General features: G+C 40.8%; 1 protein-coding gene across 3 annotated transcripts in view; it reads right to left on the bottom strand.

Moving 5' to 3' along the window:
• GRID1 (glutamate ionotropic receptor delta type subunit 1) overlaps positions 1–24911 on the bottom strand; it is a 793647-nt gene that overhangs the window by 293656 nt on the left and 475080 nt on the right. For all 3 annotated transcript variants that reach the window (XM_024253748.3, XM_054522339.2, XM_063727589.1), the window contains one exon: positions 2124–2294. In XM_024253748.3, the coding sequence (XP_024109516.1) occupies positions 2124–2294 (171 nt within the window). The remainder of the gene's footprint in view (positions 1–2123; positions 2295–24911) is intronic.

The raw sequence follows: 24911 nt of genomic DNA, 5'->3' as shown, positions 1-24911 counted from the left end.
TTATGCAATGCCTGGGTCTCAGCAGGAACAGAGGGAGGCGTAGTGTCCCAGGGTTCCTGGGTCTGACACTGCATTTACCTCATTTGATGATGTCCGGCCACATATCTGGGAGCTGCGCCTTTGTTTCTCCTCTCCATGGGCACGTGTCATTTAAGTAGGCCCTCAGCTAGATTCCTCTTTGAACTCCTCAGTCTCTTTTTCTCTCTCCTCCAGTGAAAAGATTTTTTGCATCCAATGTGTCTGATATGCAACCAAAGGGCCCACCTGCGCCTTTCACCCACAGCAAAAGGGGGCATCACAGGCCTCAACAAGAAGCACTTTCTTCTTTCCCCTGCTCTAACCTTTGCAGACACTTCTGTGCCATGGAAAGTGGCCCCATCTTTGTTCTTCAAGGAGACTGAGTGCAGTTTAACTAAGACCTAGAGAATGATTTAGGGCATATGAGGCAAGAGTGCCATGTATTTGGGGAGGGAGAAAGCCCTTCAAGGCAGAGAGAAGCTAGAAAGACCCTGCAGGGAGTGAGACCCTCACAGGCTCTGGCCCCACAGAGAGCAAAGGGATTCCCCTCTCTCACTGCACTGGGTGGGAATGGGCACACACTCCCTGAGCCTCATTGTTTAAGGCCATTTCCATCCACATGGAGGCTGGGAATCATGACTACAGAAGCACAGTGAGAGGAACTTACTTGGCCTTCACCATTTCTTCCAGACTCCACATAAAGGAAGGCAGAATAAACCAGCAGATCTCAATGTAAACTCTTGCACCAGGGCTTTTCACTCTGACTCGGGTGTCCAGGGCTCTTGAGTCCATGAGTGCTGCGGGGGCCTTGGGTCCACTCTCTTGGCCACCCCTCCACCACCTTAGAAAGACCCCAGACACTCTGGTGGGCTCCCTGGAGCACAGACACTGGTGGAATGGGGATTATTCCAGCTAAAATCAATGTCTGCTGTGTTTCCACCTCAACCAAGAACACATTTCTCATGTTTACCATCCGTTGAGGCATGTTTCCTTTTTCTCCCCACATATGAGATTATGGAGTAGATTCATTCCTTTGGCAAATTTGACACACGTCCACACCCTACTCAATATTCCAATAATTCCCTTCCACAAAATGTGCGGCCCCTGATCCGGTGAGAACAAAATGTTATGGGGTGGGGCTGATACTCAGGTGGCAGATACAGCCGTCTCTGTTCTGCAACCCCAATTGCTAACCCTCATGCCTGGCTGGGTAAAGATGGTGGAACTAGTTTCAAATGCTGAATGGCAAGCATATCACATGTACAAACTTCTGGGCAATTTCCACAAACCCAACTGGAAGACATTTCCTTCTGTCCTGGGGCTCTCACTAAGCATCAGTGAAAGTTTTCTGAGGCACCACATTCCTAACCTAGAAGTGGATTTGAGGCTGCCAGTGGGTACTCTCCACAATACTTCCCTGTTGCTCCCAAACACCCAGAGAGAAACCACCTCTTACACCAGGCACATAGCTCTCCATCGTATTCCAAGGCCCAAGACAAGCTAGTGCCGATTGCACATACTTAGAGTTGAAGGACTGACCAGAAACACTTGGTACCTCTGGGCCTTGGAAGGAACCATGCGGGTGGGGTTCCATGTTATGGTCCTGCTGTCCTGCCCCTCCCTGCTCAGCTGAGTATCCAACAGTGTCCTCGGTGACCCAAGCCTCAGCACTCAGCCAATGTGCTGGGATAGTCCCATCTTGCTTTGCAAGGTTGCGTCCGTATTAACAAGAACCTAAAACAGGTTCAAAATGATCACTTCCCAAAGAAGACTCCATCCGCAGCCCTGCCAGATGAACACATTCCCACAAAGCAGTCATCACAGAGACATAAGAGACAGGAATCTCTTTACCCTCTATGCATGTGACTTTTAAATACCAGAGACACCCGGTGAGCCAATAAGCCCTGTCTGCTGACAACAGGCATAATTGCCTGCTAGTGCTGCTCAGAGACACTGCCCAGTCAACCGGTTTCAATTTCAACAAATGACAGAGCACTAGTAATTGAAGTTGGTGACAATAGGAGGCCCCCACATGTCTCCCTTGGCCAACGGTGTGGGTGAGACTCTTGGTGGAGGGGACTGGGGAGAAGAGGCTGAGCACTGACCTGCAGCATCTGGAGGTAGCCTTCCTGGGGGTCACAGAGCAGGGAGGAGATGCGGTGGTTGTTCCTCATGCATTTCTGATTGTCTTTTGCAGACGGAAAGATTTGCCGGACCACGGTCATCCTTCCAAGGGCACTATGGACCAGATCCAGGATCTCCGGGTCACTGATTTCCTAGAAAAATAACCAGGCCCATGCTTATCATCCACTCATGAACTATCTCTGCAAGAGACCTATCAGGAGGCATCTAGGCCAGCAGCCTGAAAAGCTGATGCCAAAGAGGGCAAGGGATTGGGCCCAGGTCACACAGTTCATTAGTTGCTTATTCACAAATAATACTTGCTATCCCTTAGAGGCAAACAAGATTAGTCAACATTTTCCCTGAAGGCTAGAAAAAGATGTTTGAGGCTAAACCACTGGTGCAGTGGTTTCCACAGGTGTGAAGCTTTTAGGAACCAATGCCGTAAAAGGTCATGGTAGACATTAGCAAGACAGAAAGGCTAACTTTCCTTTTGGGAGTCACCTACCTGATTCTGACAGGGAAAGCTGGGTTTCTCTGCCATAGTTGATCAATATACAATGAGTTTCCATGAATTCTTCTAGAATTACATTCATTTTACAAAATATTTGCATATGAATTTTGAGAATATATCCATTCATTTATTCACTATTCATTCCACAAAATCTACCTACATCTCTGAAGTTTGGTCTGTACTAAGCACTGTTGATACAGCCAGGAACAAATCAGGCCCTATCCTGTCCCATAAATCTCATGGGCATCCTAGGATGGATGATGCCAAGTTCCAGGGCTAGGGAAATCTATGTGCTGTCTCTATTGACTACACAAAGCCCTTTGCTCACATTAGCTCATTTGGTGCTCACAACATCCCATCCTGGTATGATCCGCTGTGGAACACAGAAGTAGCAGGGGGAGGAGACCACAGGAGCTCTTTCCAGAACAGGGCCTCCATGAGCAATCTGACAAGGGGTGGACTTGGGATGGTTAATATTGAGTATCAACTTGATTGGATTGAAGGATGCAAAGTATTGTTCCTGGGTGTGTCTGTGAGGGTGTTGCCAAAGGATTTTAACATTTGAGTCAGTGGTCTGGGAGAGGCAGACCCGCCCTCAATCTCAGTGGGCAACATCTAATCAGCTGCCAGCCTAGCTAGAATAAAGCAGGCAGAAGAAGCTGCAAACAGCAGACTTGCTGAGTCTTCCAACCTCCATCTTTCTCTCGTGCTGGATGCTTCCTGCCTGTGAACATCAGACTCCAAGCTCTTCAGCTTTTGGACTCTTGTACTTATACCAGCGATTTTCCAGGAGCTCTCAGGCCTTCGGCCACAGGCTGAAGGCTGCACTGTGGCTTCCCTACTTTTGAGGTTTTGGGACTCAGACTGGTTCCTCAGTTTGCAGACAGCCTATTGTGGAACTTCACCTTGTGATTGTGTGAGCCAACATTCCTTAATAAACTCCGTTTCATATATACTTCTATCCTATTAGTCCTATCCTTCTAGAGAAGCCTGACTAATACAGATTTTGTTTCTGGCTAACAAGTTCTGGAGGAGGAACTTGCTAGCCAAAGTGCCTTTGGTAGGCAGGGCAGGGTTGCAGTTAAGGAGTTGGTGGTGCTGTGGAAGGAAGGTGGAGGGAGCTGCCAATAGCTCCCTGTTCCAGGTAGAGGGTAGAGGCAGCAGGGAGTGTGAAATGCTAAAGCCTTAGATGACCTAGGGAGGGACACAGCGACTGGCCCCCTGCAGGGAATGCTTGTGGGGCAGAAGGAACAGTGGTCAGTGGCAGGGCTAGAGCCCCATTCAGGGCCAGATGGGAGGACAGAGGGTCAGTACACCCCACAAAATGCTAATATTAAGGGAGACAAGGAGCCCTTCAAAGGATCTGGGCTCAAACAAGCCATAGATTTACATTTTTGAAAATCTCTGACTGCGGTAGGGAGAGAGGATTAGAGAGGAACAAAACTGGAGGAGAGAGCAGAAAAGAGAGCACCCTTCTCTGTAACTGTGTGCAACATGGGAACTACAACAAAAATGGAAACTAGCACATACAGACGCCCCTCAACTTAAGATGGGCTTACATCCTGACAAACCCATCATATGTTGAAAATATCATAAATAAAAAATGCATTTAATCCCCCTAGCCGACGAACATCGCAGCTTAGCCTTGCTCAGAATGCTCACGTTAGCCTACAGTTGGACAAAGTCACCCAACAGAAAGCTTATTTTATAATAAAGTGTTGAATATCTCACAGAATTTCTTGAATGCTGTACTGACAGTGAAAAACAGAATGGTTTTATGGGTACTAAACTGGGTATTCTACTGAATGCATATCATTTTCATGCCATTGTAGAGTCAAAAAATTGTAAGTCAAACCATTCTAAGTCAGGAACAGCCTGTATAAGCCAACAATTTCAGTGATGGAAGAGAGGGCTAGCCAGGTTAAGAAAAGCTCTGGTTCACTCTTTCTAAGAAAGGACTAAGTCAGTGGTAAATTACAAGACAAAATTTTAACTACAAATAGCTACATTTTGAAATAGGTCTTAAATCTTTCTCCTTGCATGTGACACATTCTAGCTTTGAGACAATATGATGGTAAAAAGGAAGCTAATGAGGTTAGGAATTAGTGATGAGGGTTCCAAAATCATTTAAACAAGAACATAACATTTTTAAGGGTAAGATGGTAAACAATGTATTTCAGGAACTGTCTTAAGAAGCTGATATGTGTATGAAGCCTGGTCAGTTGAAACTGCATGCCAGGTCTGGGAGAAAGTAAAATATTAAGGATTGTATCCTTTTAGGATAATTAATATTTCCTAAATATACTGAATTACAGGGATTTCAAAAGAACTAAAATGCTATTACATATTGGATTTGGGCTTAAACTACTAAACTGTATTTCAGACAAAAGTCTGTTCAAGGGAAGATGATTTTATTAGATTGGAACTGACAGTCAAAGGTGGGGAAATTGACAATGTCCATATCTCAGGACTACCAGATGGAATGGGCCTAGAACACAGCTGGGCTTCAGGGAGGGGAGCAGAGGGCACAGCTGAGCCTGGATGTGCATGCTCAGCTCTGCTCTTAGCTGCCTTGGTGACCAAGGCCCTGCCCCAAACACAGGATACAGAATAAGAGAAATCACATTCTAATCTGACACAAAGTAAGAATATAAGAAAAAGCAATGAGTAGGTTAGTTAGTTTTACCTGAAAGATGGAATATAAAGGACCTGGGGAGGTCATGAAGATACTAATTTAAATTACGCACAAAAGGGGGAATCAGAGCCAGTACACCTCCAAGAGGAATGGGATGTGTCTCATGCCTTTTGTTTTTCCCATATTCTCTTGATGGCAGAGGGCACCGTAGGAATAACAGGCCATTTTCCTAGAAGTCCTTTGATTAAACTTCTCCTGCTTCCTCAACTTTCTGGAGGGAGAATCGGCAGCACTGAGCTCTCCCCACTACACCCCAAGCAGGACCCTGGGAATCTGTAGTGGAGCTGACTTACAAAGTTGCACAGTACCTTTCTGTAAACACAACCATCACTTTCCCTGGCAACCTGGGGCAGCACCTGGAGTGAGTGGCTAAGTGGGCCAAGTGCAGCCACCACATCAAGTGGGCTCAGCCCCTGGCCCCCAGCTGCCCTAGTCTGCACTGTTTCTTTTCCATTCTACACACCTGGGAATTCTTGAAGGCTCCCTTTCCAACCCATTAGCTGCCATATGCCTTCCTCACAGTGAGGGTCTGCAGGTACCTTGCAAAACTTCCTGTTTCCCCTAACCCAGTTTTCATCCATGTGCTCTGGGTCAGAGCATGTATGCTGGCTGCCAATGTACTCCTACCCACCTCCTTGCACTTGTGGGACTATTCTTATTGTACAGTCCAGAGATATTTGCAATCAGAATCTAACAAGCCACAGAAGCAGCTTCCCCACTTCCTTGGGGGCAATTAAAAAGGTCACTTTTCTCCTTGCCTAAGTCCCAAACCTGTGTGATCAGTCAGTTCTAGCAGTTTCATGCCAGGCTCTGCTCCTGTCCTGTTGGTCCTCCTGGGTCCCTTGTAGTGCCACAGGGGTGAGTATAGAGATGCACTCACTCCCTGCTCACTGATGTCAGGCTGCACACACCAGGCTGCATTTCCTGGCTGCACACATCAGGTCAGTCTCTGTACTACCTGACTCAGGGTGTCAGAGAGACACCCTGACCTCGGGACCTTCTTAAGTGTGCAGAGGGCAATCCAAGTGGCTTCTTGGAAAACAAACTTTCCCTTTGTCCTGGGCAAAGATTCCCTCCAGTAGTGCAGCCAATGAGCAGAAGAAGCAAGACAATGTATATACAACACTATTAGAAGTCAGCAAGTCAGCAGCACAAACAAAAGTAACACATCACACACAGATGCTCACTGAGTGCATGGGCTCAAAGTAAGCCTTTTGTATTTTATTACTTTATAAGTTTATATTGTGAAATATATCTTACATACAAACATTACATACATTAAATATGAATAATAAAATGATTTCAGTGCGCCTTTCATCAAGCTAAGAAATAGAATATTACCCACATCTTGGTTGGATGCCTCCTTCTCAAATGCTTACTCCTTCCTCCTCACAGAAGCAGCCTTTGTCATGCTCTGATTAGTGTAGCATAACCCAAATAACATACAGCTTAGTCTCATTTATTCTGTTTAGCTTTGGGTAAGCTAAACAATGTGCATGCCTCTTGCAACTGTGTTCTAACTCACTGTTCCCCAAACTTCGTTGTGTATCAGTATCACTTGGGAACTTAATAAAATTACAAAGCTCCAGTCCCGTCCCACTTCAACAAGCAACGTCTCTGGGTACCCCATGAGCTTTCCAGATAATTCCAATACTCACCACCATTTAATAACCACTGGTTGAACATTAAGCATTAGTGATTGATTCATGGCTGATAGGTGCAGCTCAGCTCTAGTTTATTCATTTTCAAAGCTGTGCTTTGAAAATGCTGTGTGATCAGTCAGTTCTAGCAGTTTCATGTGAATATTACAACTTATTCACCCTATTGTTGACTACCGTTTGACTGTTTTGTTTGTTTGCTATTACAAAGTTTCCATGTACATTGTCTTGTGCATGTGTCTTGGTGTGCTTGAGTAAGAATTTCTTTAGGATATATATCTAGAATTAAAATTCCTTGATTAGAAAATAGGAACATACTCAAATTTACTAGGTAACAGCAAACATGTAAAGTGTAAAATAAATTTATATATTTGGATTGATTTCTGTCATATTATTTATATTCTACATTTTGCTATTTTTTCATTTTTCCTTTTTATAAGGTGGTTTTACAAATTTATAATCATATGTGGTAAAGGGAGTTTCTGTTGCTCTAAATCCTTGCCTACACCTGATATTGTATGACTTCCTAATATTTGACAGCCTGGTAAGTATGCATTGGAGCATTGTTAAATTTTATTTTCACTTCCCTAATTCTTAATAAGGTTGAATGTCTTTTACACACTTATGAATCATTTGTATTGCCTTTCCTGCATTTGTGCTTTTGTCCAGTTTCCACTGAGTTGGTTCTCTTGCATGTTAATTTGTGGGAATATATTTTTTTATTCCAGATACAAAGCCTTTGTCACCTGCTACAGGTATCTTCTCCACGTTCAGGAATGTTTGTTAGAACGAGGCTACAAACCCATCTAACTTTGGTTCTTTGTAGAGAGGCTGGCTTTGTAGCTTACCGTGTGGTCAGTTTATATTACAGGAACGTTTCATGTGCATTCACTGTTCATTTGTTGGTGTCAATGGTCATTTTTAGGTCCATTAAAAATCTGTGTATTTCTCTTTGAATATTGGCTATTTTTAATATATTTTGGGGTTATTTTATTTTATGTGTGTATTTATTTATTTTGAGACAGAGTCTCGTTCTGTCTCCTGGGCTGGAGTGCAGCGGCACAATCTCGGCTCACTGCAACCTCCGCCTCCCAGATTCAAGCAATTCTGCTCTCTCAGCCTCCTGAGTAGCTGAGACTGCAGTCACATGCCACTATGCCTGGCTATTTTTATTTTTATTTTGTTTGTAATTTTAGTAGAGATGGGGTTTCACCATGTTGGTCAGGCTGGTCTTGAACTCGACCTCAGGTGATCCACTCGCCTCGGCCTCCCAAAGTGCTGGGATTACAGGTGTCAGCCATCGTGCCTGGCCAAGGGGTTTTTTTATTAGTTACACACAGTGTAGAAAGATAGCCCTTGCTGAATTAAATGTTACCATCATATAGATATCCTATTTATTTCTAGTAACACATCTTGCCTTATGGTCTACTGTGTCTGATATTAATATAGCTACATGAGTTTTATTTGGTTAGCATCTGCTTGCTCTAACGTTTTCCATCTCTTTGCCATCAGTCTTTCTCTGTCTCATATTTTAGTTGGAATGCCTGTAAACCTAATATACTAGATATTTTACATCCATATTTGAATTTTTAGTAGAAATTTCAATCCACTTATATTGATTATGATTATTTATATATTTGGATTGATTTCTATAACATTATTTATATTATATATTTTGGTGTTTTCTCTTTATTCCTTGTTTGTTTCCCTTTAAAATGATTTGTTTCCTATCTTTACTTATTTACCTTCCCTTGGCAGTTATGTTTTCTATGTTATCTTTTATTGGTTATTCTAGATATTTTAATATGCATATCTAACAAAGTGTGAAGTTAATCAGTATTTTTACTCTCTTCTTTAATGTTTACTTCCAATCACCATTATCCCAACTAACACGCTAAAAACCTCCAGTATTTTAATTCAACCTTTCTTTGTATTTTCCTATTACACATTATGTCTGTTGTTTGATACAGCCAATATTTATCTATGTAACCAATATTCATTAGTTTATTGGTAAGGCATTCTTTTAGAAACCTCAGAACTTATGTCTGGGGTCATCTTCCTTCTCCTGAAGTATATTATTGAGAATTTCCTTTAATTTGGGTTTGTTGGTGATAAACTCAGTTTTTGTTTGCTGGGAAATGCCTTTATTTTTATCTCACTCTTGAAAGATATAATTCTAAGTTGACTACTATTTTCTCTTAGACATGGAAAGTAATATGGCACTGTCTTCTAGCTTCCACTGCTGTCCAGTGTGTAAGTTTCCTACAGCTGCATTAACAAATTATCATAAACTTAGTGCTTCAGAATAACAGAGTTTTATTCTATCATATTTCTGGAGACCACAAGAAAAAAATCCATTTCACTGGGTTGAAATCTTGGTGGTGGCCAGGATGCCCTCCTTTGGAGACCCTGGGGGAGACATGTTCCTCACTTCTTCCAGCTTCTGGTGGCCGTCAGCATTCCCTGGCTTGTAACTGCATCATTCCAAGCTCTGCCTCTGTGGTTGCATCACCTCCTCTTCTTTTGTACAGTCAAACCTCCCTTTGCTTTCCTCTTATAAAGATGCTGGGATTGCATTTAAGACCTATCCAGATAACCCAAGATAATCGCCCCATCTCAAGATCATTAACTTCATTCTATCTGCAAAATGTCCTTTGTCATATAAGGTAATACTAACAGGTTCTAGGATTAGGCCTTGGATATCTTTGGAGTCCATTATTCAGCCCACTGCATCCAGATATTAAGAATCATTTTGGGGTGGACCCAAGATGGCCTAATAGGAACAGCTCCGGTCTACAGCTCCCAGCGTGAGCAACGCAGATGACCAGTGATTTCTGCATTTCCATCTGAGGTACCAGGTTCATCTCACTAGGGAGTGCCAGACAGTGGGTACAGGACAGTGGACGCAGCGCACTATGCGCGAGCCGAAGCAGGGCGAAGCACTGCCTCACTCGGGAAGCACAAGGGGTCAGGGAGTTCCCTTTCCTAGTCAAAGAAAGGGGTGACAGATAGCACCTGGAAAATTGGGTCACTCCCACCCTAATACTGCGCTTTTCCAACGGGTTTAAAAAACAGCACACCAGGAGATTACATCCCACACCTGGCTCAGAGGGTCCTATGCCCACGGAGTCTCACTGATTGCTAGCACAGCAGTCTGAGATCAAACTGCAAGGCGGCAGCAAGGCTGGGGAAGGGTCGCCTGCCATTGCCCAGGCTTGATGAGGTAAACAAAGCAGCTGGGAAGCTCGAACTGGGTGGAGCCCACCACAGCTCAAGGAGGCCTGCCTGCCTCTGTAGGCTCCACCTCTGGGGGCAGGGCACAGACAAAAAAAAGACAGCAGTAACCTCTGCAGACTTAAATGTCCCTGTCTGACAGCTTTGAAGAGAGTAGCGGTTCTCCCAGCACGCAGCTGGAGATCTGAGAATGGGCAGACTGCGCCCTCAAGTGGGTCCCTGACCCCAAGCAGCCTAACTGGGAGGCATCCCCCAGTAGGGGCAGACTGACACCTCACACGGCCGGGTACTCCTCTGAGACAAAACTTTCAGAGGAACGATCAGGCAGCAGCATTTGCAGGTCACCAAAATCCACTGTTCTACAGCAACCGCTGTTCTGCAGCCACCGCTGCTGACACCCAGGCAAACAGGGTCTGGAGTGGACCTCTAGCAAACTCCAACAGACCTGCAGCTGAGGGTGCTGTCTGTTAGAAGAAAACTAACAAAAAAAAAAAGGACATCCACACCAAAACCCATCTGTACATCACCATCATCAAAGACCAAAAGTAGATAAAACCACAAAGATGGGGAAAAAACAGAAAAGAAAAACTGGAAACTAAAAAGCAGAGCGCCTCTCCTCCTCCAAAGGAACGCAGCTCCTCACCAGCAACAGAACAAAGCTGGACGGAGAATGACCTTGACGAGTTGAGAGAAGAAGGCTTCAGACGATCAAACTACTCCTAGCTACAGGAGGAAATTCAAACCAATGGCAAAGAAGTTAGAAACTTTGAAAAAAAATTAGACAAATGGATAACTAGAATAACCAATGCAGAGTAGTCCTTAAAGGAGCCGATGGAGCTGAAAGCCAAGGCTCCAGAACTACGTGAAGAATGCAGAAGCCTCAGGAGCCGATGCGATCAGCTGGAAGAAAGGGTATCAGTGACGGAAGATGAAATGAATGAAATGAAGCGAGAAGGGAAGTTTAGAGAAAAAAGAATAAAAAGAAACGAGCAAAGCCTCCAAGAAATATGGGACTATATGAAAAGACCAAATCTACGTCTGATTGGTGTACCTGAAAGTGACGGGGAGAATGGAACCAAGTTGGAAAACACTCTGAAGAATATTATCCAGGAGAACTTCTCCAATCTAGCAGGCAGGCCAACATTCAGACTCAGGAAATACAGAGAATGCCACAAAGATACTCCTCGAGACGAGCAACTCCAAGACACATAATTGTCAGATTCCCCAAAGTTGAAATGAAGGAAAAAATGTTAAGGGCAGCGAGAGAGAAAGGTCGGGTTACCATCAAAGGGAAGCCCATCAGACTAAGAGCGGATCTCTTGGCAGAAACTCTACAAGCCACAAGACAGTGGGGGCCAACATTCAACATTCTTAAAGAAAAGAATTTTCAACCCAGAATTTCATATCCAGCCAAACTAAGCTTCAGAAGTGAAGGAGAAATAAAATCCTTTACAGACAAGCAAATGCTGAGAGATTTTGTCACCACCAGGCCTGCCCTAAAAGAGCTCCTGAAGGAAGCACTAAACATGAAAAGGAACAACCGGTACCAGCCACTGCAAAAACATGCCAAAATGTAAAGACCATCAAGGCTAGGAAGAAACTGCATCAACTAATGAGCAAAATAACCAGCTAACATCATAATGACAGGAACAAATTCACACATAACAATATTAACTTTACATGTAAATGGGCTTAATGCTCCAATTAAAAGACACAGACTGGAAAATTGCATAAAGAGTCAAGACCCATCAGTGTGCTGTATTCAGGAAACCCATCTCACATGCAGAGACACACATAGGCTCAAAATAAAGGGATGGAGGAAGATCTACCAAGCAAATGGAAAACAAAAAAAGGCAGGGATTGCAATCCTAGTCTCTGATAAAACAGACTTTAAACCAACAAAGATCAAAAGAGACAAAGAAGGCCATTACATAATGGTAAAGGGATCAATTCAACAAGAAGAGCTAACTATCCTAAATATATATGCACCCAATACAGGAGCACCCAGATTCATAAAGCAAGTCCTTAGTGACCTACAAAGAGACTTAGACTCCCACACAATAATAATGAGAGACTTTAACACCCCACTGTCAACATCAGACAGATCAACGAGACAGAAAGTTAACAAGGATATCCAGGAATTGAACTCAGCTCTGCACCAAGCAGACCTAATAGACATCTACAGAACTCTCCACCCCAAATCAACAGAATATACATTCTTTTCAGCACCACACCACACCTATTCCAAAATTGACCACATAGTTGGAAGTAAAGCACTCCTCAGCAAATGTAAAAGAACAGAAATTATAGCAAACTGTCTCTCAGACCACAGGGCAATCAAACTAGAACTCAGAATTAAGAAACTCACTCAAAACCACTCAACTACATGGAAACTGAACAACTTGCTCCTGAATGGTTACTGGGTACATAACGAAATCAAGGCAGAAATAAAGATGTTCTTTGAAACCAACGAGAACAAAGACACAACATACCAGAATCTCTGGGACACATTCAAAGCAGTGTGTAGAGGGAAATTTGTAGCACTAAATGCCCACAAGAGAAAGCAGGAAAGATCCAAAACTGACACCCCAACATCACAATTAAAAGAACTAGAAAAGCAAGAGCAAACACATTCAAAAGCTAGCAGACGGAAAGAAATGACTAAAATCAGAGCAGAACTTAAGGAAACAGTGACACAAAAAACCCTTCAAAAAATTAATGAATCCAGGAGCTGGTTTTTTGAAAGGATCAACAAAATTGATAGTCCACTAGCAAGACTAATAAAGAAGAAAAGAGAGAAGAACCAAATAGATGCAATAAAAAATGGTAAAAGGGATATCACCACCGATCCCACAGAAATACAAACTACCATCAGAGAATACTACAAATACCTCTATGCAAATAAACTAGAAAATCTAGAAGAAATGGATAAATTCCTCGACACATACACTCTCCCAAGACTAAACCAGGAAGAAGTTGAATCTCTGAATAGACCAATAACAGAATCTGAAATTGTGGCAATAATCAATAGCTTACCAACCAAAAAAAGTCCAGGACCAGATGGATTCAAAGCTAAATTTTACCCAGAGGTACAAGGAGAAGCTGGTACCATTCCTTCTGAAACTATTCCAATCAATAGAAAAAGAGGGAATCCTCCCTAACTCATTTTATGAGGCCAGCATCATCCTGATACCAAAGCCTGGCAGACATACAACCAAAAAAGAGAATTTCAGATCAATATCCTTGATGAACATTGATGCAAAAATCCTCAATAAAATACTGGCAAACCGAATCCAGCAGCACATCAAAAAGCTTATCCACCATGATCAAGTGGGCTTCATCCCTGGGATGCAAGGCTGGTTCAATATATGCAAATCAATAAATGTAATCCAGCATATAAACAGAACCAAAGACAAAAACCACAGGATTATCTCAATACATGCAGAAAAGGCCTTTGACAAAATTCAACAACTCTTCATGGAAAAACTCTCAATAAATTAGGTATTGATGGGACATATCTCAAAATAATAAGAGCTATCTATGACAAACCCACAGCCAATATCATACTGAATGGGCAAAAACTGGAAGCATTCTCTTTGAAAACAGGCACAAGACAGGGATGCCCTCTCTCACCACTCCTATTCAACATAGTGTTGGAAGTTCTGGCCAGGGCAATTAGGCAGGAGAAGGAAATAAACGGTATTCAATTTGGAAAAGACAAAGTCAAATTGGTCCTGTTTGCAGATGACTTGATTGTATATCTAGAAAATCCCATCGTCTAAGCCCAAAATCTCCTTAAGCTGATAAGCAACTTCAGCAAAGTCTCAGGATACAAAATCAATGTACAAAAATCACAGGCATTCTTACACACCAATAACAGACAAACAGAGAGCCAAATCATGAGTGAACTCCCATTCACAATTGCTTCAAAGAGAATAAAATACCTAGGAATCCAACTTACAAGAGATGTGAAGGACCTCTTCAAGGAGAACTACAAACCACTGCTCAATGAAATAAAAGAGGATACAAACAAATGGAAGAATATTCCATGCTCATGGGTAGGAAGAATCAATATCGTGAAAATGGCCATACTGCCCAAGGTAATTTATAGATTCAATGCCATCCCCATCAAGCTACCAATGACTTTCTGCACAGAATTGGAAAAAACTATTTTAAAGTTCATATGGAACCAAAAAAGAGCCCACATCACCAAGTCAATCCTAAGCCAAAAGAACAAAGCCGGAGGCATCATGCTACCTGACTTCAAACTATACTACAAGGCTACAGTCACCAAAACAGCATGGTACTGGTACCAAAACAGAGATATAGATCAATGGAACAGAACAGAGCCCTCAGAAATAATGCCGCATATCTACAACCATCTACAACCTGACAAAACAATAATGCCGCATATCTACAACCTGACAAAAACAAGCAATGGGGAAAGGATTCCCTATTTAATAAATGGTGCTGGGAAAACTGGCTAGCCATATGTAGAAAGCTGAAACTGGATCCCTTCCTTACACCTTATACAAAAATTAATTCAAGATGGATTAAAGACTTACATGCTAGACCTAAAACCATAAAAACCCTAGAAGAAAACCTAGGCAATACCATTCAGGACATAGGCATGGGCAAGGATTTCATGTCTAAAACACCAAAAGCAATGGCAACAAAAGCCAAAATTGACAAATGGGATCTAATTAAACTAAAGAGTTTCTGCACAGCAAAGGAAACTACCATCAGAGTGAACAGGCAACCTACAAAATGGGAGAAAATTTTCGCAACCTACTCATCTGACAAAGGGCTAATATCCAGAATCTACAATGAACTCCAACAAATTTACAAGAAAAAAACAAACAACCCCATCAAAAAGTTGGCGAAGGATATGAATAGACACTTCTCAAAGGAAGACATTTATGCAGCCAAAAAACACATGAAAAAATGCTCACCATCACTGGCCATCAGAGAAATGAAAATCAAAACCACAATGAGATACCATCTCACACCAGTTAGAATGGCAATCATTAAAATGACAGGAAACAACAGGTGCTGGAGAGGATGTGGAGAAATAGGAACACTTTTACACTGTTGGTGGGACTGTAAACTAGTTCAACCCTTGTGGAAGTCAATGTGGCAATTCCTCAGGGATCTAGAACTAGAAATACCATTTGACCCAGCCATCCCATTACTGGGTATATACCCAAAGGATTAGAAATCATGCTGCTATAAAGACATATGCACATGTATGTTTATTGCGGCACTATTCACAATAGCAAAGACTTGGAACCAACCCAAATGTCCAACAATGATAGACTGGATTAAGAAAATGTGGCACATATACACCATGGAATACTATGCAGCCATAAAAAATGATGAGTTCATGTCCTTTGTAGGGACATGGATGAAACTGGAAAACATCATTCTCAGCAAACTATTGCAAGGACAAAAAACCAAACACCGCATGTTCTCACTCACAAGTGGGAATTGAACAATGAGAACACATGGACACAGGAAGGGGAACATCACACTCCGGGGACTGTTGTGGGGTTGGGGGAGGGGGGAGGGATAGCATTAGGAGATATACCTAATGTTAAATGACGAGTTAATGGGTGCAGCACACCAGCATGGCACATGTATACATATGTAACAAACCTGCACATTGTGCACATGTACCCTAAAACATAAAGTGTAATAATAATAAAATTTAAAAAAAAGAATCATTTTAACTGTCATTCCCTTGTAGATGATATGCCTTTTCTGTCTGGATGCTTTTTTAGGTTTTTGCTTGTCTTTGGTGTTCTACAGTAGCATGTTATGCTATACCCAGATATGGACTTTTAATTTTTATTCTGTTTCTGATTCTTGGGATTCCTGAGTATGGAGTTTGATTTCTTTCAATAATTCTAAAGAATTAGAAGCCATAACATTGTTTATTATTTTTTCTTCTCTGTTATCTCATATTTCATTTTAGAAATCCAATAAAAAATATGTAGGACGTTTTCATTCTACCTTCCACGTACGTTAACTTCTTCATATTTTCTATCTCTTTGTTTCTCTAGGCCTCATTCTAAATAATTTCTTCATATTTTCCAGTTCACTAATTCTTTCTGCATGTGTATCCACTTTGGCCTTCAACCTCTAAGATTTTTAACTTCAACTGTTAGATTCTTAATTTTCTGATGTTCTGTTCATTTCCTTTTCTATTTTGCTTTTTAAATGCCTTTTATTTCTTGCTCATAATTTCCAGTCCCTATTTTTGAAACATATTTAAGCACACTTATTTAATATTCTATGTCAGATAATTCTAAATATGTAAAGTCATTTCAGATCTGATTAAACTGCACTTTATTGTTTCTTGGTTCTCACTCATGGTGACTTTTTTCTTTCCTTCTTGTTTTCCTTTGTCCTCTCTCTCTCTCTCTGTCTCCTCTTCCCTCCTTCTCTCCCTCTCTCCCACCGTCTCTTTCTTCCTTGTTTTTTCCATCATGTATGTAATCTCATTTTCCTTAAAACTGCCTTATGAAGCCTTTGATTCACATTACTTCAAAAACTATTTATGCTTGCTTCAAATACCTAACTAGGAGCACTAGTTATTTATAACCACTACAAATCTATAACCACTACAAATTTAAGTTTTCCTTTCAGCTTTTTAAAGACACCGTAAATAGTGGAAACTTGGATCACAAACCTGCATGGGAGTTATCAGTTCTGAAGAAAACTCCCCACTCCATGCAACTCCAGTCAAGACAACATTTTTCTTGCCATCTCCTTCTGCATAGTGTGTTCATTTCTCATTACCCTTACACTGAAGATAGAAGTTTCCAGCTTTATGTAGAAATCTCTCATCAGGCTCCACATTTGTTTAGTTCTTAGACTTTATCTCATACGTCCTATTCCTTACACAGTCATAAGAAAAAATCTCAGGGTTTTCACAGTTGGGCAAATACATGCAAGGCAAAAATTAAATCTGAAGCTCACATGTTTCTGAGAGTTCCTAATACCACTTTACATTTGGCCTTCATAGATGTTACTCTTGATGGACTCTATTTTTAAGTATTTTTAAATGTATTATATCTGGCTTTTTTGGTCATTTTTCCTTTTGTAAGTGTCATTCAGGCTAATTATTCTTCCATAAAGACATACTACTAAACCTTTTATATGGAATTTAAATTCTTTAGCTCATGACCCTGGTCTTTTCCTGGGACACACACCTGCCTCCCAAATAGCTCCCTATATGTTTTGACTTTGTGACTGACTAAACCTCAGTTATTATGCTATAATTTATATTTGTTTCATTTGGCTGCCTCTTCTTAAGTTTCTTGTCAATAATATTACAAAGAGGGCTATTTCTGAGGGGCCCAAGAGAAGCATGTGCACTCTCCTCCATTTAGCCAAATCTGAATTGTATTCTTGAATCATCTCATTATCATGACTGAAAGAATGTAAACATTCTGCAGATTCCACCTTATTTTGTTTGTTGCTTCAGAAATATATCCCTAAATTTCTGTTACTTCCTCTCCGACAATCTAATAGGTTCCACCCATAAATCCTATTTCATCAGTACTGCTCATTAAAGAGATTAGCCCTGTGAGAGATGATGGTAACTTAAGCTAAGGTGGCTGCAAATGGTCATCTTTAGAACTAGGTAAAATTTAGAATTTGTGGCATTAACTGTTGATGAAGTTGGAATTGATTGATGGCAAAATACTGATGGATCTACCTCCATTTTCAATGGGAGAAGTATTTGCAATTTAAAAACGAGAATATTGTAACAACAGAAACAAGTAGAGAAGAAATGAGGGATGGAGTTTCAAGTTAACATCATATCCTTTTTACCAGTCATCAGAAAGTGAAAAAAAAAGACTCTTTTATTGCCTTATACCATACTTAATAAAAGATTTCTGTGAATACACTAAAATGTGAGAGATTGCTTCATGCACTACATAATAAAAATAATCGCTGTCTCTAATTCTCTACTGAGAATGCACTGGATCTTAGAAAATCTGCATTTTGAATCAAATAAATTAAGAAACCTTTGCAAATCTCTACTTCACTTGCAAAGTGTTAAGACCAAAGAAAAGTTAGAATTCTAAAGAAAAGCCAATCCTCACATCCTCCCAAAAGGTACACGCTTAATTCACTGATTCGAAGAAAAACTGTCCTTTTTATAGTGTGCACTAAGGAAGGGGATAAGATATGATTTCCCCTGTTCAGAGGAACATGTGTATTCAGCCAGGGTATATGGCTGGCTTCAGGAGGACTTGCCATTCCAAAAAGTGTAAAGTATATATGTGCATTTTTCTGTGGAGAAAGCCCATAGACTATATTGGATTTTCAAAGAAGCCTTTAATCAAAACAAAAAGGTGATGAATTACTGATATGGAGGCTAGTAATGGTTTCTAAAGTGCTCCTTTTTGCTAATTATGAGAACAATAAAAATGATGATAGTATCAATGGGATAATTTGGAGACACAAGAGTTTCACTAACTGTCAGATTCAGCTATTTCTTCCTCACATCCATTCAGGCCTCTGATATAATAACAGAAAAAGAAATAATAGAAGAAGTAATTGAATTAATATGACAGACTACCATGCAGCTAGAAAGATGACTGAATACATCTTCAATGTTACTTCGTCACCTGCACAGATGTGGATGACAGGGTTAAGGAAAGCAGAAAAGAAAGGAAAAGAGGAATAAGTTACAGAGTGATACATAAATACATTTATAGTAAAGATATATGTATAGTATAATACAATAAAAACTTAGATGAGGACACACCCAGCTTCAGGACAGTAGTTGTCCCTGGGGGAAAAGAGGGAGCTAACCAGCAGATCTGGTGCCTGCCTGAGACTCTTGCCCACTTCCTCCATGCTAGGGCAACCCCAGGGGGCTCTCCCCTCCAGGATACCCAGAACCAGAGTCCTGCCTGGTCCCAGACCACTTGGGTTGTCCCAGTTTTAAGAGACAGCCATGGCCCCACTTCTGGTTGTTGACACATAAGGGGGTTCTCCATGCTGGATTTTTTAGATGGTTTTCTGAATCCTAAGAAGAAGACCTAGAAGAGACAGCACCTTTCTGCCTCTGGATGTTTGAGTCCTGAGCAGAGTCCACTTGAGGGCCAGCCTATCACACTGCAAAGATCAGGGAGCCCAAAGATGCCACTTAGCCTCTGAATTGCTCTACCTTGAAACCTTATGACCTGTCTCTGAACCATTTGTAAAGTGAAGTAATACATTTTTAGACTGTTCAAGGAAATTTGACTCATATTTTTCTGTTACTGCAGTCAAAACAACCTTACTGATTCACACTTTCATGGGACTTGAAATGGGATACAGGGCAGATTTTCACTGTATCCAAAACAGCCAATTTCTCCAAATATGAGACCTCAAATATGGCAAAATTTCAATGATGGATATGTGGGTGTTTGTTATATTACTCTCTGTATCTTTTAAGCTTCTTAGAAATATTTTATTGAAAACAGAGAAAAAGTAACTGCAAAGGTCTCACTTCAAGCCAGGTTGAGGGGCAAAGAGGATAAATTTTTATAATGAAGGGAAATTTTCAAAGCTACAATTAAAATAGTAAGGATCTCTTTTTTTCAAAGTATATTTTTTGGCAAACCAGGTGCAAAACTCATGCACAGATAAGTTTTTGTCTGATCTGCAAAACTTCAGTAAAATTTTGGAAAGTTCTGATATCAGAGAAAAATATTATTAAACATTTATATAAATCTCTGAACTTATACAGGGCTATGCAATCACATTATTAGTCATTTCCTTTTATTCCTTAGGAAGACCTAGATCTATCAAACATCTGTGTGATACCAGCATTACTCCATCTCTGGAGAAATAATAAAGTTTATTTTCCTCCTCCAAACCATGGTGTCAGTAATCTAAGTTGATGACAGTAGAGAAACTTCAGACAAGGCCAGCTTAAGAAAAGTTGAGAAAATAAAAGAATTCAATAAAGACGTGATGACAGAATAACTCCCGCTGAAGTCAACAGGGTTTTCAGAATGTGTGCTGTATTCAGGTCCCTATAGACCACCTAGGGCAAGGCGGACCAAGGCTCCATGGAGATCAGGACATCCTGAGTAGGAAGAGAGGGTGGGAGACAAAGCTTGACACTGATTACATCTCCAGGACAGAGGACGGTGGAAGAAGGGGCATCTTCTGAGTAGTCATCCTGACCAGAGGCACATCATCTCATTAGCTGCCCCCTAAAAACTTATGGGGTATGCATGAGTCTCCCTGGTTTGCATAGGCCGCAGCAACTTGCCAAAGAGGGTTCTTTTGTTTCCTAAATGAGATCCATGGGCCAACAGTATCAGCATCATCTCAGAGCTTGTCAGAAATGCAAAGTCTTAGGCCCCACCCTAGACCTATCTCATCAGAATCTGCATTTTAACAAGATCCCCAGGTGACTTATGGGCACATTAATGTTTGAGAAGCCCTGGTCTAAGACATTATGCAGTGAAGTGATGAGCATAGGGTCTGAAATCAGATGGATTTGAGTTCCAACCCCGGCTTCTCTTCCTGATGGTGTAACTTGGGCAAGGCACTTAATTTCTCTGAGCATCATTTATAAATGGAATAATAGTACTTCCTAGGGTTTTGACAAAGTTGAGTGGCTTTAATTCAATAGGATACAATGTGTCTAGCCCAGAGTTTTGCAGTGAGTCCTCCTTATCCATCTAACTTAAAAACTAAACTTCTTTCTACAACCTTTGATACCCATCAAAGACCTGCCTCTACCTGGCCTCCATGCAAGCCAGAGCAGCCCTTTTTCTGCCCTTCCCATCATCGCATTCCTCCTACAGCCTCTTCTATACCCTTAAGGAAGCCCATAGCAGACCATCCCAATTTTCAATTAGCTCTTTACTGTTCCTCACCTCCAAGAAATCTTAGGTACCCTTGACCCCTTGCCAGGACATCAAAACAGGACTCAACAATTCTGTTATGAAATAAAATGAGCCATTGTTTGAAAAGTAGTTCAGCTTCCTTTGTTTGTATAAATGACACAATAGCTTCTGCTCACCATAGAGCCAGTACTCTGCCTGCCCTCATACTCTGGCTGCCCAGCATTCAGCTAGCAGAGCTGCCTCCCATCCACCTTCTCCATCACAGCCCATTCCCATGCATGGGCCCAGTCAGCACAGCCAGCAAACTGCAGCAGTCTCCTCTCCCTAAAGACTAGCACGTGGAGGAATAGGCTCTCTGCTCAGTTCTGGCAAACCCTTCCCAGATCTACTGGTTTACTAGGAGAACCTGGTATACCAGCCAGAGAAGTCCAAAGTCCTAAGAACTTTACATTTTGAGAAGCTTACCCCATTTTATCTACCAATTTGTATTTCTTCACATTTTACTCTATTTTGTTCCATCATATTTAACCATAAGCACAAGGTGGACATCTCCCTGCCAATGAGACTAGGGACCTACACTGAGGACAGTGACTGGAGCTCCTCTGGCTGGTTGGTTATTTGTAGGTGATGGACGTGTTTAGGTGGGCTGTCTGTGAGATTTATCCATCTTCTCCTCAGTTCTCTCCTCATCCCTTTTTTCTTGTCACCTACTTTTACTTTCTGCTTTCCTTTTTTTACTATTTCCTTTGTCTCTCACTCTTTCTCCCTCTCTCTTTTTCTTTTCCCTCTTTCTCCTTCATCTTCTCTGAGCTTCCTGCTTCTGCCATAGAAAATTCTACCTAGCAAATTCTAAATTCTCAAAACTCCATTTCACCCATCCCTGCTCATTCAATTTCCTTTAATTCCAATGGACTCAGAACATTCAGGGTAGGTTAAAGCAATTCCCAAAAGTGGTTTATCAATTGCTGACCTTACTCTGAATTTTTCAGATGTGATATTCCCGAAATATGCTCTAAGTTGCATCTGAAATGTAAACTTCTGCAGGTCTAAACCTGGATTTTAAAAGCACTGAAATAACTGTTGGGACAAGTTAAAACAGCTTTGCCTGGCATTTGGAGGGATGGCAAATCTAGAGTGTTTGCAGTTCAACAATCAAGGCAGAGGCTGAGTGGGAAGTTTTTCAGGTAATGGGTTTCAGCAGTCACAGACAGAGACATGCCCCTTTCTGCAATCCCCTGCACCCAACAGAGCAATGTGGAAATAGGCCCAGAAAAGGAGTTTCAATTTTGTAACATTCACCAACTTCTCTCCAATCTCCCCTTACCCCTCTCCTCCCAAGATTCTGGTAACCACCATTCTACCCTCTACTTCTACGAGATCAATATTTTTTAGATTCCACTTGAGTGAGATTATGCAGTAATGGTCTTTCTGTGCCTGGCTAATTTTACTTAACATAATGTCTCCCAGGTTCATAAATATTGTCTCAAATGACAGAATTTCACTCTTTCTTATGGCTGAATAGTATTCTCTTTTGGTTTTATATCACATTTTCTTTATCCATTCATCTGTTGATGGACACTTAGGTTGTTTCCACAGCTTGGCTATTGTCAATAGTGCTGCAATAAACATGAGAGTTCAGGTACTTTGGAGATGTTGATTTCTTTTCTTTTGGATAGATACCCAGAAGTGGGATTGCTGGTTCATAGGGTAGTTATATTTTAATTTTTTAAGAAACCTCTATACTGTTTTCCATAATGATTGTACTAATTTACATTCTCACCAACAGTGTAAGATTCCCTTTTCTCCACATCCTCATCAATACTTTTTATCTTTTATATTTTTTATAACAGTCATTTTGATAACAAGTGAGGTGGCATCTCATTGTGTTCTATTTTTTAAATTGACACATAATGCACATATTCGGGGGTACATAATGATGCTTCAATTCATACAATGCATAGTGATCAGATCAGGGTGATTAGCATAGCCATCACCTCAAAGTTTATCATTTATTTGTCTTGGGAATGTTCAATATCTTCCTCTTAGCTATCTGAAACTATATAGTATATTATTGTTAGCTATAGTCATCCTACAGTGCTGCAGGACACTAGAACTTATTCCTTCTATCTAGTGAGTCATTGTGGTTTTGATTTGCAATTCTCTGATGATTACTGATGTTAGGGAAATAAATTCTGGTAATCTATTGACCATCGAGCAAACTATAGTTAACAATAATATACTGTATATTTCATAATAGCTAGAAGAGAGGTTTCTGAGTGTTCTCACCACAAGGAAATTATAAACGTATGACATGATGGATATGCTAATTACCCTGATTTGATCATTACACAACGTATATGTGCATGAAAATATCACATTGTACCACCCATAAACACGTACAATTATTGTGTCAATTTAAAAAAAGAAAATGGGTTTTAAGAAATGCATAAAGAAACTCCATTAACTCAGATCTAAAATTCATAAGGATCTTTTGGTCGTTCACTGTATATACCCACAATTTTCATTTAGTTCAGGACTACTGTAAATTCTCACTGTGCCTCCAAAACCAAAAGGAAATTGTAAGTGATAATCCATTGCTCTATCTATGCTGGAGTTAGAATCAGAACCAGCTCTTCCAGGGTGAGGTAAATGTCTCCTGTTGTGCTATCTTCCTAGCTCTGAGCACCAGGCCTGGTAAGTACTCATGAAGGAAGAAGGGAAGGGAAGGAGGAAAGAGCAAAGGAGCAAGGGAGAGAAGGAAGAGAGAAAGAAAAAGGGAGAAGGGAGAAAATGAGTTATTTAGAATTACACACACATACACAAAAAGTGAACCTCAAAATTTTTAATATTTTAAACTATGACCTGAGTAGCTATCTCCATAACACAAAGCCAATTCTTTTCATTCTGTTGTTAAATTATTAAAAGCTGGCTGAGCCCTTTAATTCACAGTTTACTCCCCAGGCAGATATTTAAACAGAAATATAAATATAATAGCAGCTGATCCTTCACAGTCCTCATTTGCTTGCCTGCTGCAAACCACTTTAATTATTTTGTTTGCAATACCTATTTGTTTATCTCAGGAGAATATTTAAATCCGCTTCTATTTGTGCACAACTATCCCTACCACTAGGAAAATGAGACCTTATATTTCACATTAACACCTCATTTTTTTTTATCCCTGAGGAGCTGACAGAGAATTATAATTTTAATTGCATATATAATTTAAAATCCTAAAAAATTACCACAAAAAACTTTCCAAAGATGATTTAGAAATAAAATTGCATGGCCCAGAGCCCTTAAGTGTCATGATTCTGGAGTTTATAGCCCTGTATTTAACATATCCAATCCTTACATGTGAACAAGATCCAATTTTGTAGACCCAAGTGTAAAGATAAAAAACATACATTCAGAAGGAAATATAGCATGGTAATTAAGAGTGCAAATCCTAGCCATGGTGGATTAATAAGGGCTGAATTTACCTGTCATCTTAAATAACTAAAAACAAACAAAATATATGCAACAAGTTTTCAGACATTGGATAACAGGCATAACTAGACATACATAACTAAACCCCCTGAATCCAGGGAAAGGACCATCTGAAAGGAGCAGGTGCAGCAATCCTTAGAAATAGGCCAAATTAGCAACAGACTAAAGAGATCTGCATAACAAAGCTCCAAAGCAAGTCTTGAAAAATCAAAATATTCAAAGTAATTCAGCTGTGTCCCAAGGAGGGAGAAAGTCTTTAAAGGACTAACAATGAATCAAGCACCCAACCATGTAAAAGCACAATGTCTGGCATCTAATCA

Source organism: Pongo abelii, chromosome 8, assembly GCF_028885655.2.
Source record: "Pongo abelii isolate AG06213 chromosome 8, NHGRI_mPonAbe1-v2.0_pri, whole genome shotgun sequence".
NCBI lineage: Eukaryota > Metazoa > Chordata > Mammalia > Primates > Hominidae > Pongo > Pongo abelii.
Note: the sequence above shows the minus strand (reverse complement) of the source record. Positions and strands in the feature narration are given on the sequence as shown.